Below are 21,658 nucleotides of genomic sequence, written 5' to 3' on the forward strand. Positions count from 1 at the left end.
AGATTTGCAGGAGTCCCCTCATCTCCAATAACGACTGTACAACTTTGTATATAAATAACTTTAATTTACAATAAAATTCAATGAACAGAAAAGAACGTGGTTAAAGCTGGAGGCCGCCATCGCTGCGCGACATCTGTCCTTGTAACAACGCAAGGCTCTTCTTCAGTCTCTCATTCTCCTCCTCTAAAGAAAGAACTTTTTGCTGAAGATCCTGAATCACCTGACAAAGGAATTGATGAAGAGTCAGCAATGTGATTTTAAAGCAAATCATGGGCAGCATGAGTAAGACATTGGCTGCGTTATTGCGGCTGTGTACGTTTCACCCCAACACGCTGTGTGCAAGAAGCTGCTGGGGACCGACCGTGGACTGGTCAGCCGAGATGCATCTTCCCTGGATGGTTTTTCTAAATGTCCTTGAAACAATGCAGCGTTTTACAGCACAACATACACGACTGCAGGGACGCAGCCCATGTCGGATTCATGCTGCCTCTGTAGTTCAGGCTGCATAGATCAGACGAACAGTTCTCTATAAATTACCTATTAAAACATTACAAGATTGTTAAAACAAGATTTTCCCTTGATCTTTATGGCCACTGGTGGCTATACAGAAGACCTGGCCCTCAAGGCTACAAGTGTACAGAATAGCTTATTCGTTGGCTAAATTAGTTACAAATTTTTACAATTTTCCCTGTAGGGACACCTGGTATTAATCCATGTAGTGGATTTTTAGGTTGTAAAATAATTAATGCCGTTGGGCATTAAAGAGCACTTTTTTTTTACTTTTTTGTGCCGTTTCCCCCTTTTTTTTTTGCCACTTTAATACGGTATAAAAAATGTTCAATATTTACATGCAGCAATGATCTACCCTATATACACATGTAGCATAAGTAGGTTTTGAGATCTGAACCTATTTGTTATGAAAATTATAAGAACATTGCGAGGTACTCTCTCTCTCTGCACCCCATCAATAGGAGCCAGAATCCAAAAGCAGCGCTAAAATCCAAAAGCAGCGCTAAAATCCAAAAGCAGTTCTTAGGTGCCAGATGGAGAAAATGGCAGCTAAGGTCTCAAGTACCAGCTGGGCTCACTAATCCTTCCACAGGGTGGGAAAAGAAGATCTCCATCATACTTACGCTTTCCCTCTCTTGGCAGAGCTCGCTTTTCAGCATTTCATCAGCTGAGGGACGTAGTGAACAGTCGGCGCTGGTCAGTAACCTAACGTATTTACATTGCACCGGCCAGCGCGTCTCAAACACTTCAGGGACGATCCCGCGGCTGAGAGACGACAAGACGTCGTTCCTTTCCATCTCCGTCCAGAATGGATGGAAGAGTTCTAGTAATACGACGCCAACACTGTACATGTCAGACTGCAAGACACAAGCACAAGGCATTATTTTAACAAGGTTTCTCTGCAGTTTTTTTTCGCTTTCTAGTTCTTGGTATGGATCCAAAATTTTAAAAAGGGTCCGTTTATTGTCAGACTTTACATTAAAGGGGTAATCCACTGCTGGAAACCTCTTTCGAGCGCCCCTAATGTGCATAACGGGGGTTGTCCACTACCTGGACAATCCCTTTTTGCATGAAGTAGTCCCTTTGTAACATACAAATAACAGTTACTGACATTTCACAAGGGCATAATTCCAGCAATGGCAGCATCGGTGATGGTTTGCTAGGCAATTTTTGGCCAGCAGCCATTCAGCCACCACCATTGGGCTGCTGGAAGGAAGGAACCACTGTCGGGCTGCGTCCAAGAAAAGAGTGCTGCAGCCCAATAGGGTCTGCTGATTGTTATGCCGAGTTAGCCGTGCAACCGATGCCATACGCACCCCAGCAGACCCAACGTTGCTGGCATGGCACCGAAGCAGGAGACAAGTAACTTATTTCCTCTATCGCTTCATTGGGAAACACAGGTAACCGTGGATTCTGGCTTGGGGTGAATGACGTGTGCCGACAATCTCACCGATGCACATTCCAGGAGTGGACGAGTGTTTCCTCGCCTTGATCATGATCTGGATGACTTGGGACAAGAATCTTGCCTCTGTCAAAGACTGACTTCAACAGCGATGCCATTAAATTGAGAGACCAAGAATTCTGGTGGAAGAGGAGAGACTAGATGATGGCAATTCAAGAGTTTCCAGGGGTCGTCTGCGAGCAGGATGACTAGCTCTGTCTACCAGGTTCTTCTGGGCCTGTCTGGAGCCACGAGGATGACTGGTACCCCTTCCGCCTTGATGTTCTTGAGGAGTCTGAGGGATCATGGGAAGTGGTGGAAACAGATACAGAAGGTGGAACCGAGACCAGGGCGTTGGATCCGACTGCAAGGGGGGTCGCAAGACCTGGACGCCAAATATGGAACTTTGTGGTTCATCCGTGACACCATGAGATCGACGTCGGGTGTGCCCCACCTCTGACAGATCTGGATGGGCATGGAGGTGTTAAGGGATCACTCACCCGAGGAGCGGTCCTGATGACTTAGGAAGTCAGTGACCCAATTGTCCACGCCTGGAACATGCAGCGCTGAGATTGCCGGAACAAATCGTTTGGTCCAAACCAGAATCCATAGTTACCCGTGTCCCCCCAAAATGAAGGCTCCAAGAAAGATTTTACGGCGAGTACCCAGAAATCCTCATTTTATTTTACAATGGGGACTCTATCATATATATATTAAAAAAAAAAAAAGTATTTTCCAGGTAATGGACAACCCCTTTGATAACATAAGAAAAAAGCATACTTACCTCCTGGACCGGCACGTCACTCCTCTACTGCGAGCATTGTGTTTGGTGATGGACCGCTATGTCCCCAGGAGATCTTGTCTGATGGAAGTGTGAAGGCTACAGAGCTCACAAGATCTCCTGAGGGCACAGCGCTCAGAGACCCCAACTCCCGTCCTCCTGCGACTCCCGTAATCAATATTTCCTGTCATCCAGGCAGTCACCAGTGCAATTTTGTCTCAATAACATAGAAACGCACCATGCAATAAACCAACATACTAGTACCAAACGTGCAGCGTCCAGGAAAGATCTCCCACAGAAATGAATGTCAGCAGTAGCTTTAATGTCAGCAGTAACTATTCTGCAACTTGACAGTTTCCAGTAAGAATTGATTTATTACCAAACAGCCCGATCACAAAATGGAACAAAGCAGGAAACACAATATATGTGAATCAATATACATTAACAATTATATATCCGGTTACATGAAAATATAACACATGACGTCAGCAACTCATGAGGTATACTGTAGGTCGGAAAATCCAAGACATGCCTTCCTTAACCCCTTCATGACCTTGGGACTTTCCATTTTTCCGTGTTCGTTTTTCGCTCCCCTCCTTCCCAGAGCCATAACTTTTTTATTTTTCCGTCAATTCGGCCATGTGAGGGCTTATTTTTTGCGGGACGAGTTGTACTTTTGAACGACATCATTGGTTTTACCATGTCGTGTACAAGAAAACGGGAAAAAAAATTCCAAGTGCTGTGAAATTGCAAAAAAAGTGCAGTCCCGCACTTGTTTTTTGTTTGGCTTTTTTGCTAGGTTCAATAAATGCTAAAACTGACCTGCTATTATGATTCTCCAGGTCATTACGAGTTCATAGACACCTAACATGACTAGGTTATTTTTTATCTAAGTGGTGAAAAAAAATTCCAAACTTCGCTAAAAAAAAAAAAAAAATTGTGCCATTTTCCGATACTCGTAGCGTCTCCATTTTTCGTGATCTGGGGTCGGTTGAGGGCTTATTTTTTGCGTGCCGAGCTGGCGTTTTTAATGATAGCATTTTGGTGCAGATACTTTCTTTTGATCGCCCGTTATTGAATTTTAATGCAATGTCGCGGCGACCAAAAAAACATTTTGAACGTTTTGAATTTTTTTTCTCTCTACACCGTTTAGCGATCAGGTTAATGCTTTTATTGATAGATCGGGTGATTCTGAATGCGACGATACCAAATATGTGTAGGTTTGATTTTTTTTATTGATTTATTTTGAATGGGGCGAAAGGGGGGTGATTTAAACTTTTATATTTTTATTTTTTTTCACTTTTTTTTTTTTTTTTTTTACTTTTGCCATGCTTCAATAGCCTCCATGGGAGGCTAGAAGCAGGCACAGCACGATCGGCTCTGCTACATAGCAGCGATCAGCTGTTCGCTGCTATGTAGCAGAAAATCAGGTGTGGTGTGAGCGCCGACCACAGGGTGGCTGGGGATCAGTAACCATAGACGTCTCAAGGACCTCTATGGTTACTATGCAGAAGCATCGCTGACCCCCGATCATGTGACGGGGGTCGGCGATGCGCTCATTTCCGGCCGGAATTTAACTAGTTAATAGCGGCGGGTGAATCGCGATTTCACCCGCCGCTATTGCGGGCACATGTCAGCTGTTCAAAACAGCTGACATGTCCCAGCTTTGATGCGGGCTCAGCGCCGGAGCCTACATTAGAGGGGGATCTGACCTCGGACGTACTATCCCGTCCGAGGTCAGAAAGGGGTTAATCACTATGGACAATTTTGCACAGATTTATATTTTGTATTTATTTCCTAAAGGCAAAATTCAGCAAAAAATCAAAATGGTATTTTAGACAAAATGTCCTATCATTTTGCTGTTAAAGGGGTGAAGACCCCCTTTGAAGGGAGCAATGGTTCCACATGCGTACAACTGTTCCATTCATTGTCTAGGGAACTGCGGTCTCTCAGTGATCAGCAAATCATCAACTAACACAATAGAGATTTTGGTAGAGAGAAAGGAAAGGCCCCAGAGGACTTGCATAGTATAAGGGGTAAGAGAAAAACAGAAAGAGGGGAGATTGAGTCAAGGTAAGGGTGGGAAGATCCATGGGCTGAGGAAGGAGAATTGTATATATAGAAATGAAGCCAAGCTCATCCAGGAGAGCTAGCGAAGGCAGCCTCATCCCCGACACATGCGGACTACATCCAGCAGTGGAAATAATACACTCACACTAAAGGTCTGAAACTAGGAGCCGATACAGGGATAAGGATGTGAATGAAGACTGGAGCTTACTGCAAGTTACTAACTCAAAGTTATCATTGCAATGTTAAAAATCATTTTTTTCCACGTAAAAAGCCTTTAAAGAGAACCTGCCACAAGGTCAAAAGTGGCTTATTCCCATTGCTCCCAAGTAATATGCTTTATTTTACAAGGGGGTGTGTCTCACAGGATCCTCAGGGGCGTGTCTTTAGGCTGCTCTGCATTATCCTGCGAGACACGCCCCCTTAAGACCAGAAAAAGTAGCACTAAATAAAAAGTTCCATATCTTGGGAACCATGTGGTAGATAAAAAAAAATATTATATAATATATAATCACATATATGGGCAGATTTTGACCTGGGGGCAGGTCCTCTTAAATACCACATGATTATTTCAAGGTGGTTACAGAAGAAAGTGGGGCTGTAAATAATGAATAATGTCATTAATCTCTGTACCTTAAAATCATAGTGTGATCCTTTTAACTGTTCCTGGGCCGCATACATACAGGTACCCACTCCTGACGTGTGTGTGGAATCTGCATTTAGTGAAAAGCAGGGAACAAATTATAATTACAATGAAGGGTAGCACCTGCGTACCAGTAACACAGGATTAGTGATGAGCGAACGTGCTGGGGTAAGGCGTTATCTGAGCATGCTCTCGGTTAGCACCCGAGCATGCTCAGATAACACCTTATCCCAGCACGTTCACTCATGACTACACAGGATCTGTCATGGACATTGCTTACCTCCTCTACCCCCTACAGCCTGGAACACTCCCCCATAGAAGTCAATGACCATCTCCAGACTTATTTCCTACAGACCCTGAATGCTGGTAAGACGCTGCCAAGTGCAGATTCCCAGCATTGTAATACTGTAGGGCTTATCCTGGAGCACCAGTTTCACAAATCTGGATAACCCCTTTAATACTGTAGTGCGACCCGATCCCTTACTGTTGGTCCCATCTTTCTTTGGCCAAGGTTCTGAGTGCTGTATGATGTCTCTGCATGCGAGTCCAAAGTCACCGATACGAACATGAAGATCTGGACCTTGCAAGAAAATATTTCTTGGCTGCAAAAAAAAAAAAAGTGTCCATATGTACTGGGGGCTTCTATGGTGAATACAGTAAATGCACAAGACGGTTGTATACCGCACCTTCAGATCTCGGTGGAGGACTCCCATGGAGTGGACGTATCGGACGCCTTCCAAGAGCTGGCAGAAAATACTCAACGCACTTTGGACATCTACATAGTCAAAGTACCCTGAGGATAGACAGGTTAATAAAACGCATTGCTCTAAAAATCAGTAGGTTACCAAAGAAGTAGACATGCTTGAAAATGTATTTGTCACTTGGATAGCGCCAGCATATTCTGCAGCAATGTACACGATCCCTTACATCAGTCTGCAATCTCACATCGTTCAGACACACAAATATCAGACTTAAAACAAATCAGTGCAAAATATTTAGATAATTCAGATGTTGCCCCATAGTGTAGAGGAAGCGACAATCTGACAATCCCAATCACTGGTGTAGTCTCAGGTTTGATGGTGGAGCAGAAGGATGCGACACTTCTGTAAAAACTTACTGGCAGAGTCTCCCCCTTTCCTGTAGTGCTCGTTTCTCTCTTCAATCCAGTCCCACAAAGATCGTTCACAGAGATTCATCTGTATGTGCAACATCAAGTGGTACTGAATCTGCGGAAACAAGAAAGCTGCGACTGATCACAGGAGGCATGCAGGAAGGACAAGGGGATCTAGGGGAACTCCTGCACAGGAGGCATGCAGGAAGGACAAGGGGATCTAGGGGAACTCCTGCACAGGAGGCATGCACGAAGGACAAGGGGGATCTAGGGGGTACTCCTGCACAGGAGGCATGCACGAAGGACAAGGGGGATCTAGGGGTACTCCAGCATAGGAGGCATACACAAAGGACAAGGGGGATCTAGGGGTACTCCAGCATAGGAGGCATGCAAGAAGGACAAGGGGATCTAGGGGTACTCCTGCACAGGAAGCGTGCACAAAGGACAAGGGGGATCTAGGGGTACTCCTGCACAGGAGGCATGCACAAAGGACAAGGGGGGATCTAGGGGTACTCCTGCACAGGAGGCATGCATTAACGACAAGGAGGATCTAGAGGTACTCCTGCCTTAGGAAGGTTTCAGACGTCCCATGTACTAATCTGCTCTAAATTATTCACTTTTTACAAGTTTTTATTACAAAGAATACATGGTCCTTAAGATATTTAGGTTTTACAATAAGGATGGTGCCCAAAAGATTTATTAAAGGTCTTAAACAGTTCCATGCAAAGAACCGTATTAGATGGCCGAGCAACCACATTCAGTCTGTCATATTAAATACCCTGCAGTAAATGAATGACAATAGTGCATGAAAATAACATAGGGTACTTAGCAGAATTTTGATTAAAAAGATGTAACAGCCATCCCACCACATCAAGGTGACCCTATTCGGGACGGTCCTTAACCTCTAGTATTTAAACCTTACCATCTGTCAAGTGACGGAATGTGAAACCGCAATACTCTGTGCAAATAAAGTGGCCTCCACATTACGTCACTTGACAAATGGTAAGTTTTTAATATTAGAGGTTAGGACCGTCCCAAATAGGGTCACCATGACGTGGTGGGATGGCTTTTATATATTTTTTTTAATCAAAATTATGTTAACTAAGCACACTATATTTTCCAGCACTATTGGTATTTACTGCAGGGATATGTTTTTATCTTGGCTTTTGTCTGTTTAGTGTCCTGTGTGAACATGCGCTTACACGCTGCATGCACGCCAACTTATACTCCAGTTCATCTCTTTAGGCTTCAATCTGTCATAGTAGCAGCACACAGCAGTATAATCTTTAGCCCCCTTTGATCGAAGTCTGAAGCCCCCTATAATACCAGTCTGGCCTCGTAGTCTGGAGCCCCCTATAACACCAGTCTGGCCTCGTAGTCTGTAGCCCCCTATAACACCAGCCTGGCCTCGTAGTCTGGAGCCCCCTATAACACCAGTCTGGCCTCATAGTCTGGAGCCCCCTATAACACCAGCCTGGCCTCGTAGTCTGGAGCCCCCTATAACACCAGTCTGGCCTCATAGTCTGGAGCCCCCTATAACACCAGCCTGGCCTCGTAGTCTGTAGCCCCCTATAACACCAGCCTGGCCTCGTAGTCTGGAGCCCCCTATAACACCAGCCTGGCCTCGTAGTCTGGAGCCCCCTATAACACCAGCCTGGCCTCGTAGTCTGGAGCCCCCTATAACACCAGCCTGGCCTCGTAGTCTGGAGCCCCCTATAACACCAGTCTGGCCTCATAGTCTGGAGCCCCCTATAACACCAGCCTGGCCTCGTAGTCTGGAGCCCCCTATAACACCAGTCTGGCCTCATAGTCTGGAGCCCCCTATAACACCAGCCTGGCCTCGTAGTCTGGAGCCCCCTATTACACCAGTCAGGCCTTGTAGTCTGGAGCCCCCTATAACACCAGTCTGGCCTCGTAGTCTGGAGCCCCCTATCACACCAGTCTGGCCTCGTAGTCCGGAGCCCCCTATCACACCAGTCTGGCCTCGTAGTCTGGAGCCCCCTATCACACCAGCCTGGCCTCGCAGTCCGGAGCCCCCTATAACACCAGTCAGGCCTCGTAGTCTGGAGACCCCTATAACATCAGTCTGGCCTCGTAGTCTGGAGACCCCTATAACATCAGTCTGGCCTCGTAGTCTGGAGACCCCTATAACATCAGTCTGGCCTCGTAGTCTGGAGACCCCTATAACATCAGTCTGGCCTCGTAGTCTGGAGACCCCTATAACACCAGTCTGGCCTCATAGTCTGTAGCCCCCTATAACACCAGCCTGGCCTCGTAGCCTGGAGCCCCCTATAACACCAGCCTGGCCTCGTAGTCTGGAGACCCCTATAACATCAGTCTGGCCTCGTAGTCTGGAGACCCCTATAACACCAGTCTGGCCTCATAGTCTGTAGCCCCCTATAACACCAGCCTGGCCTCGTAGCCTGGAGCCCCCTATAACACCAGCCTGGCCTCGTAGTCTGGAGCCCCCTATAACACCAACTCTGATGCTTTATTGTCTAACCTTTCTAGGTGCCGGGAAGGACCAGGCGGCCATGAGCTTCTGGATGTAGCTCCGGTACATGTAGAATGAAGCCCCAGTGACCAACCCATCATTGCCCGTTAGTACTGAGGACAGGGTGTAACCGTACCTCAAAGTGTCGGTGCAGGCAGAGCTCCTTCTGCGGACATTCGTCATCACACGATGAATCACTCCCATCGTCCAAGTCATCCTCAGAGTTGAAGGGACACCGGTCTCGGGGGCACAGCTCCGGTGAGGCGTCGTGTTTAGAGCCGATACTAGAGCCGGACCAGACATTGGAGTTTTTATTTCCACGTGGTCGGTTGTCGGACATGGCGACGTCCCGGATCTTCCCGTTAGAGTAATACTTGTCTTTGTCCACAGAGGACATGTTCACCGACTGGTTTCCATCTGTCGATTCAGCAAACACAATGGAGCCGCCGCTGCTCTCCACGCTCTGGACTCTCCTAGGACGCCTGGAATGATGAACATCATTGGTTTAGTGTCCTACAATCCGCCACCGGCAGAGGGGGATCAAGAAAATCAACAACTGCATTCATGTGAAGCCGGCGCCTCTTTATGATCGGTCAGTTCTACGTCAGTCCTGCGCTGTGCGGGACACCATTATGGGCGACCATGATCTACGGGACGTCATCACGGCAATCAAGAGAAGAGGGGCTCTGGTGGCATGGATTTACCAGATTGTGCACATGGTCTGGCCACATCCAACAAACTTGTGAGCTGACCAGAATATGGAGCAGGAATTACTCAATCTGCGCCTAAGGCGGAGCGGGCACAACGATGACATGGAAGGGCGACCGCAACCAAAACCAGATCCTAGCAGACTATCAGAGCACCACTCCAGAGGGTTCATTTTGTATTGCACTGCTGGAGTGGTGCTTTAAACTTAATTCCCCTGCCCCATCTCATACTCGCCTTCATCCTTTTCCAGAGTCGCTCCCCGGCGAAAAGTGACCTGCCAGTTACTCCAGTGTTTCATGGAGGGCGTCGGAGGTCAATACAAGACTATGATGGCCTCGTTCTGGCTCTTCTAGACTTGCATTGAGCTCTTGTGACCAGGGATGTGGAGTCGGTAAGCCAAACCTCCGACTCCGAAATTTCCATGACTCCGACTCCACCAAGATGGGCTCCGACTCCGCAGCCACAGCTCTGCCACGGCTGTGGAGTCGGTAAGCCAAACCTCTGACCCCAGCTCCTCAATTTCCATGACTCCGACTCCACAGCCCTGCTTGTGATGTAACTTCGGACTTCGAGAGTCAGAAGTTATGGGCACAAGAGGAGGCATCAGAATGACTGCTTATATAAGACTAGACACGGGGGGTATTAATATAACAGGAGGGAGCCATACTTACTCCTCTGAATTGGGGTCGGGGGAACCTTTAATAGCCTGTAATGAGGGAATCGGCCTACCTGAAATCACAGAACAAAAGGAAGGTTTACGGTAAGGCAAAATGTAAGAGACATTTATGTCTTCTGCATCGGAAGGCGAGTGGCGGTGATGGGGCAGATCTCTTCTCTGGCTATGGATAGCTATCGAGCCTCCAGATGTGACCCCTTTAATTGCCTCATCATCCAATTTGGGTTTTCGGACAATTAATTATTGGACAATTGTAAAAGCTAAAATATCAGGTGCCGCCACTAGGAGCAGCACAGCATCTACAAACAGTGGGGGTGCGGGAGTCTGACCCCCAACCATCCCCTAAGGAGAACTCATCCAATATTAAAATCCCAGAAAACACCGTTAACCTTTTTAAGAAAAATGTGCAAACACAATGTCACCTACATGTTGAATTTGGAGGCTGCACATGTTCCATCCAAGCTGTATTGTAACCGACAATATTCCGGTGATGTAATCCGGCCAGCACCTTTACTTCTCGGAGCACCTGGCAATGAGAGGATCACGGTACAATGACTATGGAAGCGAAAAAAAGCACAGAACTAAAGCACTGAAGTCAAGGTTTCCTACTGAGCGAACATGCTATGCTATCAACATGTCCTACCAATAGCCAAGCCAGCCCCCTTCTCTGCCACAGCCAATGTATGGTCATAGGGGGACTGGGTTAGCTATTAGAAATTCCTTCAAGGACAGGACAAGTTTTATTTTTCCTTTACAAAGAACAGTCCGACATGCTCTTTCTTCTTCAACCACCATTACAAGGTAATATTTAGCCCCTATACAAAATCCATCATGATCCCTCTTCATAGGAACTCAACACCAGAGCTAATCGCACTAGCACTAGCTTAAAGGGAATCTGTCAGCAAGTTTTCTATGTAATCCGACAGCAGCATGATGTAGGGAGAGAGACCCTGATTCCAGTGACGTGTCACTTAGTTTACTGGGTGCAGCAGTCGTGATGGAATCAAGTTTTCTCTGCTGCGGATCTATAAATGCTGAGCTGCGTATAACCCCGCCCACATCACTGATTGGCCGAAATCGGTGGAGGGGGCGTGGTTGGACTAAGAGGCACAGGACACCTAGTCCTCTGGTGATAATCTCCTGCTGATAAAACACTGATTGTTTTGAAACAGAAAATCACAGCCTAGTAAGTGATACATCGCTGAAATCAGTGTCTCAGCCTCTTCATCATGCTGCTCTCAGCTTACGTAAGACAAAACTGCAGAAAGATTCCCTTTAAAAGCACCAGGAACGTCCTGAAGTAGTATAGTGGTGTAGGTCCATGGACAGAATCCTCGCCGTAATGTATTATGCCCCAACAGCCCCGCTCCATCCCAGCAGCAGCACAGACGGCCAGCTCCGACAGAGGACACCTGACCAATCTTACCTTCTTGCAGTCTCTCCGGGACACTTTCTTGATGAGGATTTTTTTAATGGCGTAAAACTGACCATCTAACTTGTTTCGGACCTAAAGGAAAAAAAAACAATCCACAGAGCGATATTACTGCCCAACGCCAGCTCTGCATGCTGCTAATGCTAAAAATCACACAGGAGACCCCCGATTACTGAGGAGACCCCACGGATCAGGTTATGGAGAAGACCTTGTACACTTTCCCGTAGCCTCCTTTCCCAAGCTGAGCAACTTCTTCAAATTCATTGAGGTATCGGGAGGTCTGGGCCTCGGCGAGCACGTCCTTAGCTCTGCGGAGGAAATGATGCTTTATTAAATATGTAGCCCTATGTATGAACATATCGTCACACTTTATTCCCAGCGCTAACCTGCTCAGATGGACGTTTAGGTCACCATTGCTTATCTCCTGAATCAATGACAATAAGACAAGAATTAAACAACCAATAATCAGAATTCGATACGTGCAGCACAAGTCCCAGCATTCCCATACCTCGCTGTACATGTGGCGTTTCGCAGCCTTCAGGAGCTCTGTGATGGCCGTGCTGTGCTGCAGCCTCACCGTGCTAAACTCGTCACTGAAGGCAAATGGAGTCAGGAGGCCCATCCTGGTGAACGTCTGACAGAGCACTGAGGGGAGAACAAAGCACTAAAAGGGGTCGTATCAACAACATGTACTACTATCCATATAGGCAGCATAAATGGTAACACATCAGAAGGAAAAAAGAATAACATACCAGGCTGCTGTCTGGATCAAGCATCCCAGCGCGCGTTTCGCCCTGCTTTGTCAGTGGGCCTTGCATTACCAACTTTACTATCAAGGCTGTTTTATTATATGCAGTGTGTAGTTATTATATAGGATACTGTCAATATTTATTATTTACACTTTTTATGCACTATATACTTTGTGTGTTTACCTATTGTAAGAACTGATACAAATTAACGTGAGCTTTAATACTTTTTTGGGGATTTTTACATGTCCCCCACTTTTAAATAAAATAGATAGATAGATAGATAGATAGATAGATAGATAGATAGATAGATAGATAGATAGATAGATAGATAGATAGATAGATAGATAGATAGATAGATAGATAGATAGATAGATAGATAGATAGATAGATAGATATTGTTTCCCAATAGATTTCCAGGAGGAATAACAGAGGGGAAACAATATAATTTGTTCTTCAAAAACATTTTAATTGGGACAGTACTCCCTGAGACGACATATCAGGGGAGCTGAGCAGTCCTCTTTACCCAATTTATTTTCTAAGTTTTAACATAAAAAAGCATTTAATAGTCTGGGCTTGTGCATCAGGTTCCGGGTACTGTGCCAGGACCCGCACGTGGCCCTGATGCAATGAGATGTAATAGCTGCAGACATGGCGGAGGGTGTGGTAGTAAAATCTGGGATGTTTTGTCCTCTTCCCCAGCACAGGGGCTCTCACTACAAGGACGGACTTCCCCCTCTGATCACTCGGCCGCCGGACTATTTCTTTCCCAGACAGAGGACGTTTTTGTACATCGACCTTGCAGATGACCTGGGCCCATCGGCTGCTGACAACAATGTCGGCGATGGAGCGAGCGGACCCCCTAACCCCGGGACGGCCCCTCACTTACATCTGAACAGGTGCTTGGAGCGGTGCGGGTTCTGCTCGTGGACGAAGCACAGATGTTCCACCAAGGACACGAGCAGCAGCTGGTTGGGGACGGTGCTCACGCTCGGGAGTCGCCATCGGCCTTTGACCATTTGGAGGTCGGACGGTGAATCCGATTCTGCAGAACACAACAGTAAATGAGCGCGGCGGAGGAGCCGGCAATCCGACCTCCCATCACTCACACATCACAAGAAACCAATCTGCCTTTCTTTAGTAATTTACCAGGCGGCCGCAGCGTTAAAGGGGTTTTCCAATTTCGCAAAACCCCTCTCTCCTGCCTGCAGTTTGTAAAAAAAATAAATAAATTAAGCCATGCCTTACTCACCCTCCACAGGTCCGATGCTATGTCTCCCCCCAGTGTCTTATGCAGCGCTGAGGTCACGATGACAGATGACCCCATCGGCTCCTCATTTCGGGCAGAGCCATGATTCATCATTGATGAGACATCAGCAACTATAAGACCCCGGAAGCAACAGTGGAAACTTAGCACTGGACCCGGGGAGGGTGAGTAAAGGATTTTTTACTTATTTATTTTTAAATCTAGTGTTCTTCCATTCAATGCTGTGTAAATTAGCAGCGCCACTCTTATACACAGGCTGCGTCGTGTATTACAGCTCAGACCAATCCACCTCCATACCCTCCATGCTGGGTACTGGCTCCGATAATGGATGTTATAGTGGAGCCTTCACGTGATTTATGGGAAAGCAAACACTGAGAACATATGAAGAAGGCCCAGAGTAAAAGTACACATGACCCTGCAGATAACACGGCGGGGTAACCAGTCCTGATATTAGAGCGCCCCCATCAGCCTCCTGGGGAACAGGTTTTTACAATACAGACCATAATTGCCCAATATTCCCACCCCTTGTAATGAGACACCAATACTTCCTCTACTTTTTTTGCAATCCATCCTACGGTTGCAGAATAGGAGTCCAGCGGTCAGACGAGAGTCCCCCACTGCGGAGGTCTCGGCTGTCAGTCACCACTGACCCCGAGGAGCCGGATCGGTAATCTATCGCCCACATACAGCAGGATCCGCTGTCATCTGCCATTGCCGTACTCTCCGTGACCTCGTATTCACTCCCAACCTCTCTACGTGCCGAAGGGGCTGATCCCAATACTAGACAATCAGCGCGCTCTGCCCGGAGATAGCGGTTATCAGCTGGTGGCAAGCGGGCGAGAGAGGGGAGGGCGAGGCAGGAGACGCCCCGTAACATGGAGATTTATTCCCCTGTACTTCTGGATGTGTGACAGGATATCAGCTGGGAAACCTCCAGACTGAGCGGCAGCCGCCCCATTATCTTACATTACAGACAGGACCACGGGGTCACATGTAAACACAGAAGCCCCCGTCACCCAGATATAATGGCAGCAGGTCCCACCAAGCTATAGACCAAGAGGCAGAGAGACGGACCCACTAATGACGTGCCCCGACGACCTGCCGCCCATCCGACAACGTGCCCCGCAACCTGCCGCCCATCCGACAACCTGACCCGACGACCTGCCGCCCCATCCAACAACGTGACCGGACGACCTGCCGCACCATCCGACAACGTGACCCGACGACCTGCCGTCCCATTCGACAACGTGACCCGACGACCTGCCGCCCATCCCACAACGTGACCCGACGACCTGCCGCCCATCCAACAACATGACCCGACGACCTGCCGCCCATCCGACAACATGACCCGACGACCTGCCGCCCCATCCCACAACGTGACCCGACGACCTGCCGCCCATCCAACAACATGACCCGACGACCTGCCGCCCATCCGACAACGTGACCGGACGACCTGCCGCCCATCCGACAACGTGCCCCGCAACCTGCCACCCATCCGACTACGTGACCCGACGACCTGCCGCCCATCCGACAACGTGACCCGACAACGTGACCCGACAACCTGCCGCCCATCCGACAACCTGCCGCCCATCCGACAACGTGCCCCGCAACCTGCCGCCCATCCGACAACGTGACCCGACGACCTGCCGCCCACCCAACAACGTGCCCCGACAACGTGACGTCCATTTAATGACATGACCTGACGACTCACAAGAGCGCCCCTTTTATTCTTCTAAAACATTCCCCACTGGTTCCAGCTACAGTGAAGTTCCTTAAAGGGATAGTCCCACCTCCAGTTCACAGTGAACCAGTGAGGAGGATCTTACTAGTGAAGCTGTGGCCGGAGAGTTCCATGAACAATAACAAATCCCGTTTTGCAGTGATCCGATGTCTTAGGACTATGAAACCATATGCAAATTAGCCTGTATGCGCACCCAAGGCGTGTCCAGGCACTAGTCTTCAATAGACACGCCCCCAATGCTCTCCCAAGCTCATCTGCATGTGGCTGATTTCTCAGGGTCTGTACATTACTATAAAGCAGGTGTCACTCCATATCACTGTACTGGGATCCATCCGGCCGGGTCACCCACTGGTCCCGTATGTGTCAGCAGCTCCGCCATCTGTCAGCCCCCTGCAGCAGCTGCCGCCCCCCGGACCGCACTACACGTCACTCACCGTCCAGCTCCAGCTCAGAATCATCCGGGTAATCAAACACGGGGCTCCCGCCCCCCTTCTTCATGACCACGTGACTGGTGACCGGGGGTCCCGGGCTGTCAGACATGGGGCTCCACATCTCCGCGACACGGAGTGACTATAATAATCCCACCCCGGCTCCAGCCATGCACCATAGAGAACGCCGACAGCAGAGAGCTAGACTGGCCCCCAAACTACCGGAAGTGGGCGTCACCCGAACCAGAAGTAGGCTACATTCTAGTCTAGAGCAACTGTGTGCCAATCACAGTATGGCGGCTCCGAATGCTATTGGTTGAAACGCATCACGTGGTTACACGTTGCCTAGGAGACTGGACGCTTAACCTGCCGCTGTTTCCAAGCATCTGTAGGAGGTCGCTGGGCTCTTGCTGCACCTGGAGGATCGCTCCATTATTGAGGTAACAGAGGGGGCGGTGTGTGGTCAGGAGAGGGACGAGATGCAAATGGCGCATTTAAAGGGGAAGTCCATACCCATGACCTGATGTGTGTCAGCTGTGTGCACGGCGGCTCCTGTGGTTCTTTTCTGGGCTCTTGTCGCTTTTGATTTTCCTCCTCACCTCTCCAGGGCTGGAGATTGTTTTCGGGGCGCGCTGTCGGTTTTATCATAAATATTTATGACTTTCTCATCTTTTTTTATTCTGGAAAAGTGACATTGAAAACCTGTTCACTATGGGATAAGGAATAGAATATTCAGTTAGATCAGACCGTTCCGCTCGCGGCGACACCAAATATGTGATTTGTGTATTTGTTTTAGATTTTATGTTTTTGAACATAACTATAACCGGCAGCGAGGTGAACTTATAGTTTTTTTTTTCTTAAAAAAAATATTTATTGGTTCCCTCCACATAGAGGACGTGAGGCTGAGATCACTTGTACGACGCCGCGCACTACTGTAATAATGCAGAGTATGGTAACATGACTGACATCCTGTGCCACAGGCAAACATGGCCGACATCCGGGGCTCCAGTACTGTCACTACTGACAGCGGCATCTAAGGGGTTAAACTGCTGCAATCAGCCAACTCTGATCCCAGTGGTTGGATCCCAGTGGTTGGATGATCCCAGTGCCAGCTGTATAAGACAGCTGACGCCTGTACTGTATGGCGCAGAAGCCATGTTGGCGTGATTATATCCGCACCGCTGTCTCTGAGCCTGTGCTTAAAGGAATCAGTCATAAATGAAGTTCATCGCACCTCCCCCTCGCCCCTCCACACACCTCCCCCACGCCCTCCACACAACCCATGTCCCCCCTTGCCCCTCCGCACACCTCCTTTCTCCCCCCCGCACACCTCCCCCAGCCCCTCCACACACCTCCCTTGGCCCCCTCCACACACCTCCCTCGGCCCCCTCCCCACACCACCCCCGGCCCCTCCACACACCTCCCCCTCGCCCCTCTACATACCTCCCGACTCCATATGCATCCTTTCTCCCCTCCGCACACCTCCCCCCACGCCCCTCCACACACCTTCCCCCGACTCCCTCCACACACCTACCCCGTGCCCCCCACACACCTTCCCCCGACCCCCTCCACACACCTCCCCCATGCCCTCCACACACCTTCCCCCGACCCCCTCCACACATCTCCCCCACGCCCTCCACACAACCCACGCCCTCCACACACCTTCCCCATGCCCACCCACACCTCCCCCCGACCCCCTCCACACACCTCCCCCCGACCCCCTCCACACACCTCCCCCCGACCCCCTCCACACATCTCCCCCACGCCCTCCACACAACCCACGCCCTCCACACACCTTCCCCATGCCCTCCACACACCTTCCCCCGACCCCCTCCACACATCTCCCCCACGCCCTCCACACAACCCACGCCCTCCACACACCTTCCCCATGCCCACCCACACCTCCCCCCGACCCCCTCCACACACCTCCCCCCGACCCCCTCCACACACCTCCCCCCGACCCCCTCCACACACCTCCCCCTGCTCTTTGATGGCACAGTAACAGATCTGGTGCTGCAACAAGAAAAGCGCTGTAGCCGGCAGCATCTCCCCCGGACTATCATAGACCTGAACTGGCGGAGGACGGATGATGCTCTCACCATTCATGTTACAGTGGCGACGGCTATGGGTAAAATTAAGAAAAAAGATGGCAAGAAGTCGGAGAAGCTAACAGTGGAAGCCGCGGAAGAAGCCGGTTCCAAGATGTCTTCTATATCTGTCACCCCGACAGAAGAACAGGCTCCCCCACCCATAAAGCAGAGTGACGATGAGCCCCCCGCAGAGGAAGCACCTCCTGCCCCAATCCCCACAGCCGAGGTCTACGAGGATCCGGTCCTGGCACAACTGATTGTCGAGAAGTAAGTTCGTTCTTCTTCTTTTTTATTCCTCCATCTTGTAAATATTGTATTCAATTCTTCCCTGCTGCCGTCTTCTGCCGTTTCCAGCATCGCTCCGGTCTGCTGCGGGGTCACGTGGCCACATTTGGGACCTGTGGGCTCTATGTGTAGGGCGTCGCTCAGACCCTCGCAGACTTACGCTGAGACTGTGACATCCACTTTTACATTTTTAGTGCAATGATACAGCACTGCATAGGTTAATACCGGTCAGCCAGGAGTGGAGAAGTATCTTTTCATAAACCCCTCTGTTATGATTTATGAGCTGAACTTTGATGTGGTCATAAATCAGCAAGGAGGAGCTGAGAAAAAAAAAGAGATAAAAACTCCCCATCAGAATGGGCTCACTGACTTATTCTCAGTTGACTCATTCTGGAGCTCGCAGTGTACACCTGTACAAGTCCAGCAGTGTAAATGCCTTCATTTTCTTTAGTTAGAAAAGTGGTCGCCTGGTTTGTACAATCACTTTTTTTACAAGGGTGTCCTTCTTTTTCTTGACAGTCAATCCCCTTGTCCATTCTCCTGCTTTGTGTCTTATTTTCCAGATATGAAGGCGACCTGGTGAACGGTTTGTATGAAGGAGAAGGTGCCGCTTACTATAAGGATGGGAACACATACAGAGTGAGTTCCTCCCCACTTAACTCAATGGCTAAAAAAGAAGCAAAATGACCATGACTTTCATATTTAACATTCTTTATTTCTAGGGAATGTTTTCGGAGGGTCTTATGCATGGCAGAGGGGTATACACCTGGACAGATGGGCTGAAATATGAGGTAATGGAGAACTATTCCTATCCTATTGGATCTAATGGTAACATTAAAGGGTGAGTCCAGGCTGTGACTGCAGACTTGAGAATCCTCACAGTATGCACAGTGCGCACTGCTAGGATTTTCCAGGGCCGGAGTCACCACCGGAGAGATGTGCATACTTCCGGCCACATTCGAACTAGACTTGTCCTGCCACATTCCAACTAGACTTGTCCGGTCACATTCCAACTAGACTTGTCCGGTCACATTCCAACTAGACTTGTCCGGCCACATTCCAACTAGACTTGTCCGGCCACATTCCAACTAGACTTGTCCTGCCACATTCCAACTAGACTTGTCCTGCCACATTCCAACTAGACTTGTCCTGCCACATTCCAACTAGACTTGTCCGGCCACATTCCAACTAGACTTGTCCGGCCACATTCCAACTAGACTTGTCCTGCCACATTCCAACTAGCCTTGTCCGGCCACATTCCAACTAGACTTGTCCGGCCATATTCCAACTAGACTTGTCCAGCCACATTCCAACTAGACTTGTCCGGCCACATTCCAACTAGACTTGTCCGGCCACATTCCAACTAGACTTGTCCGGCCACATTCCAACTAGACTTGTCCGGCCACATTCCAACTAGACTTGTCTGGCTACATTCCAACTAGACTTGTCCGGCCTCACTCAAGTCACTTGTATTGACATGTCTAGTCGGCATGTGACTGGATGTATGTATATTGCACTCGCCTTATCCCCACTTCTCTAGGCCTCAAAGATCAGTGGTGATCACCAGGGGAAGGCGGCCATACATATCCCATGTCTCTGATAAACGGCCCTCTGTGTAATATGTGGATGGGGTGGGCCCACCGGAGCAGGAGCAGCTCTGATACACACATACTGGGGGTCTCAATGACATTCTGCGCCACAGCGTGTGGATGAGATACTGTAATATCTGCCATCCTGGGCATACAAGTTCTCTTTCTTTTTTTTGCACCCCCTGCCATATTTTTAGGGAGAATTCTTCATGAACTTCCCAATGGGGCATGGCGTCTATACTTGGCCCAATGGCAGCCGCTATGAAGGACAAGTGTACAAGGCGATTAGGCACGGCACCGGAGTCCATGTTTCCAGTGATCAGCTGGTTTCGTATGCAGGAGAGTGGCACATGGGCGAGCGTCATGGAAAGGTAACTTGTGAATGTGAGTTATGCTTTAGTAAGGTTTTTGCCCCATTCACGACATATGACGTAAATAAACGTCATGTTTCGTGTCCCTGATTTTGATGCGGGCTCACACGATGAGCCTGCATATTTCCTGGCAGATGATGGCTGAATTATTCAGCCATCATGTGCCTCTAACCAAGTGGAACTTTGCCCGCCGACAGGGGGGCATGTCATTCTGTTCGCCCGTGCCGTGATAGTGGAGCGCCGATGAGTTGCCATGACAGACAGAAGTCTTCTAAAGACCTTCACGCTTGTCGTGACGATCCTTCTGTGAAAGCCAGCGTTTAGCTGACGTTCATAGGAGACTGTGATTTTAGCTGTATATGGCAGGGCTGATAGACAAGGGATCAGACGATACGATTGCAGCTTCAAGTCCCTTAAGGGGACTAATAAATACAGTGAAAAGTAGAAAAAAAAAAGTTTTTAAAAGTATGAAAAAAATAAAAGTCTAATCACCCCCATAAAAAAATCAGTAAAAAAAAAATAAATAAAAATTAATATATTTGATATCGCTGCGTTAATAAAAGTCCAGTCAATTAAAATATAAAATTAATCCGATTGGTAAATGGTATAACAAGGAAAAAAATCAAAACGCCAACATTTTTTTGGGGTGGTTTTGGCCGTCATAGTATTGCAATAACAAGCGCTGAAAACATCGCAGCTAACCTAAAATGATATTTATTATTATTATTTATTATTATAGTGCCATTTATTCCATGGCGCTTTACATGTGAGGTCAGTAAAAATGACAGCTCAGGGGGCACAAAATAAGCCCTCACCCCGGCCCCAGATCCCGAAAAATTTAAACGTTACGGATCCCAGAAAATGGCGTCATGAGCAAATTTTTTTTTTTTTTTTTACAATTTTCCAAATTTTCTTCACCACTCATATATAAAAAAAAACAACTATAAATGTTTGGTATCTACATAATCGTACAGACCTGGAGAATCATAGTGCCGGGTCAGTTTTACCATATAGAGAACATGGTAAATAAATAAATAAAAAAAAATATGAAATTGCACTTTAAAAAAAAAATAAAAAAATTCCAACGCACTTGGAATCTTTTTCCCCACTTTCCATCACATGATAAAATGAAAAACAATCCCTCATACGGCTACATGGATGGAAAAATAAAAAAGTTATTGGAAGAGGGGGAGCAAAAAACAAAGACGAAAAACAAAGACGGAAAATCGCCGGGTCGTGAAAGGGTTAATGTGGTCCCATGTTATCTCTGATGGTTTA

General features: G+C 48.2%; 2 protein-coding genes across 3 annotated transcripts in view; one reads left to right on the forward strand and one right to left on the reverse strand.

The window, feature by feature from the left end:
- EIF2AK1 (eukaryotic translation initiation factor 2 alpha kinase 1) lies at positions 1-16,510 on the reverse strand. Its single transcript, XM_077274925.1, has 15 exons — positions 16,052-16,510; positions 13,499-13,654; positions 12,372-12,508; positions 12,250-12,287; positions 12,072-12,171; positions 11,858-11,938; positions 10,854-10,957; positions 10,427-10,480; positions 9,184-9,529; positions 6,560-6,668; positions 6,129-6,235; positions 5,927-6,044; positions 5,433-5,512; positions 1,134-1,367; positions 1-220 (listed from the first exon to the last, which is right to left on the reverse strand). The coding sequence occupies exons 1-15, from the start codon at positions 16,167-16,169 to the stop codon at positions 101-103; spliced, it is 1,902 nt and encodes a 633-aa protein (XP_077131040.1). The 5' UTR covers positions 16,170-16,510; the 3' UTR covers positions 1-100.
- Positions 16,348-21,658, forward strand: part of RSPH10B (radial spoke head 10 homolog B) — a 20,609-nt gene continuing 15,298 nt past the window's right edge. For both annotated transcript variants that reach the window (XM_077274923.1, XM_077274924.1), the window contains exons 1-5: positions 16,348-16,485; positions 18,159-18,402; positions 18,984-19,059; positions 19,143-19,211; positions 20,207-20,380. In XM_077274923.1, the coding sequence (XP_077131038.1) occupies positions 18,170-18,402; positions 18,984-19,059; positions 19,143-19,211; positions 20,207-20,380 (552 nt within the window). In that variant the 5' untranslated portion in view covers positions 16,348-16,485; positions 18,159-18,169. The remainder of the gene's footprint in view (positions 16,486-18,158; positions 18,403-18,983; positions 19,060-19,142; positions 19,212-20,206; positions 20,381-21,658) is intronic.

Source organism: Ranitomeya variabilis, chromosome 7 (genome assembly GCF_051348905.1).
Source record: "Ranitomeya variabilis isolate aRanVar5 chromosome 7, aRanVar5.hap1, whole genome shotgun sequence".
Taxonomy (NCBI): Eukaryota; Metazoa; Chordata; class Amphibia; order Anura; family Dendrobatidae; genus Ranitomeya; species Ranitomeya variabilis.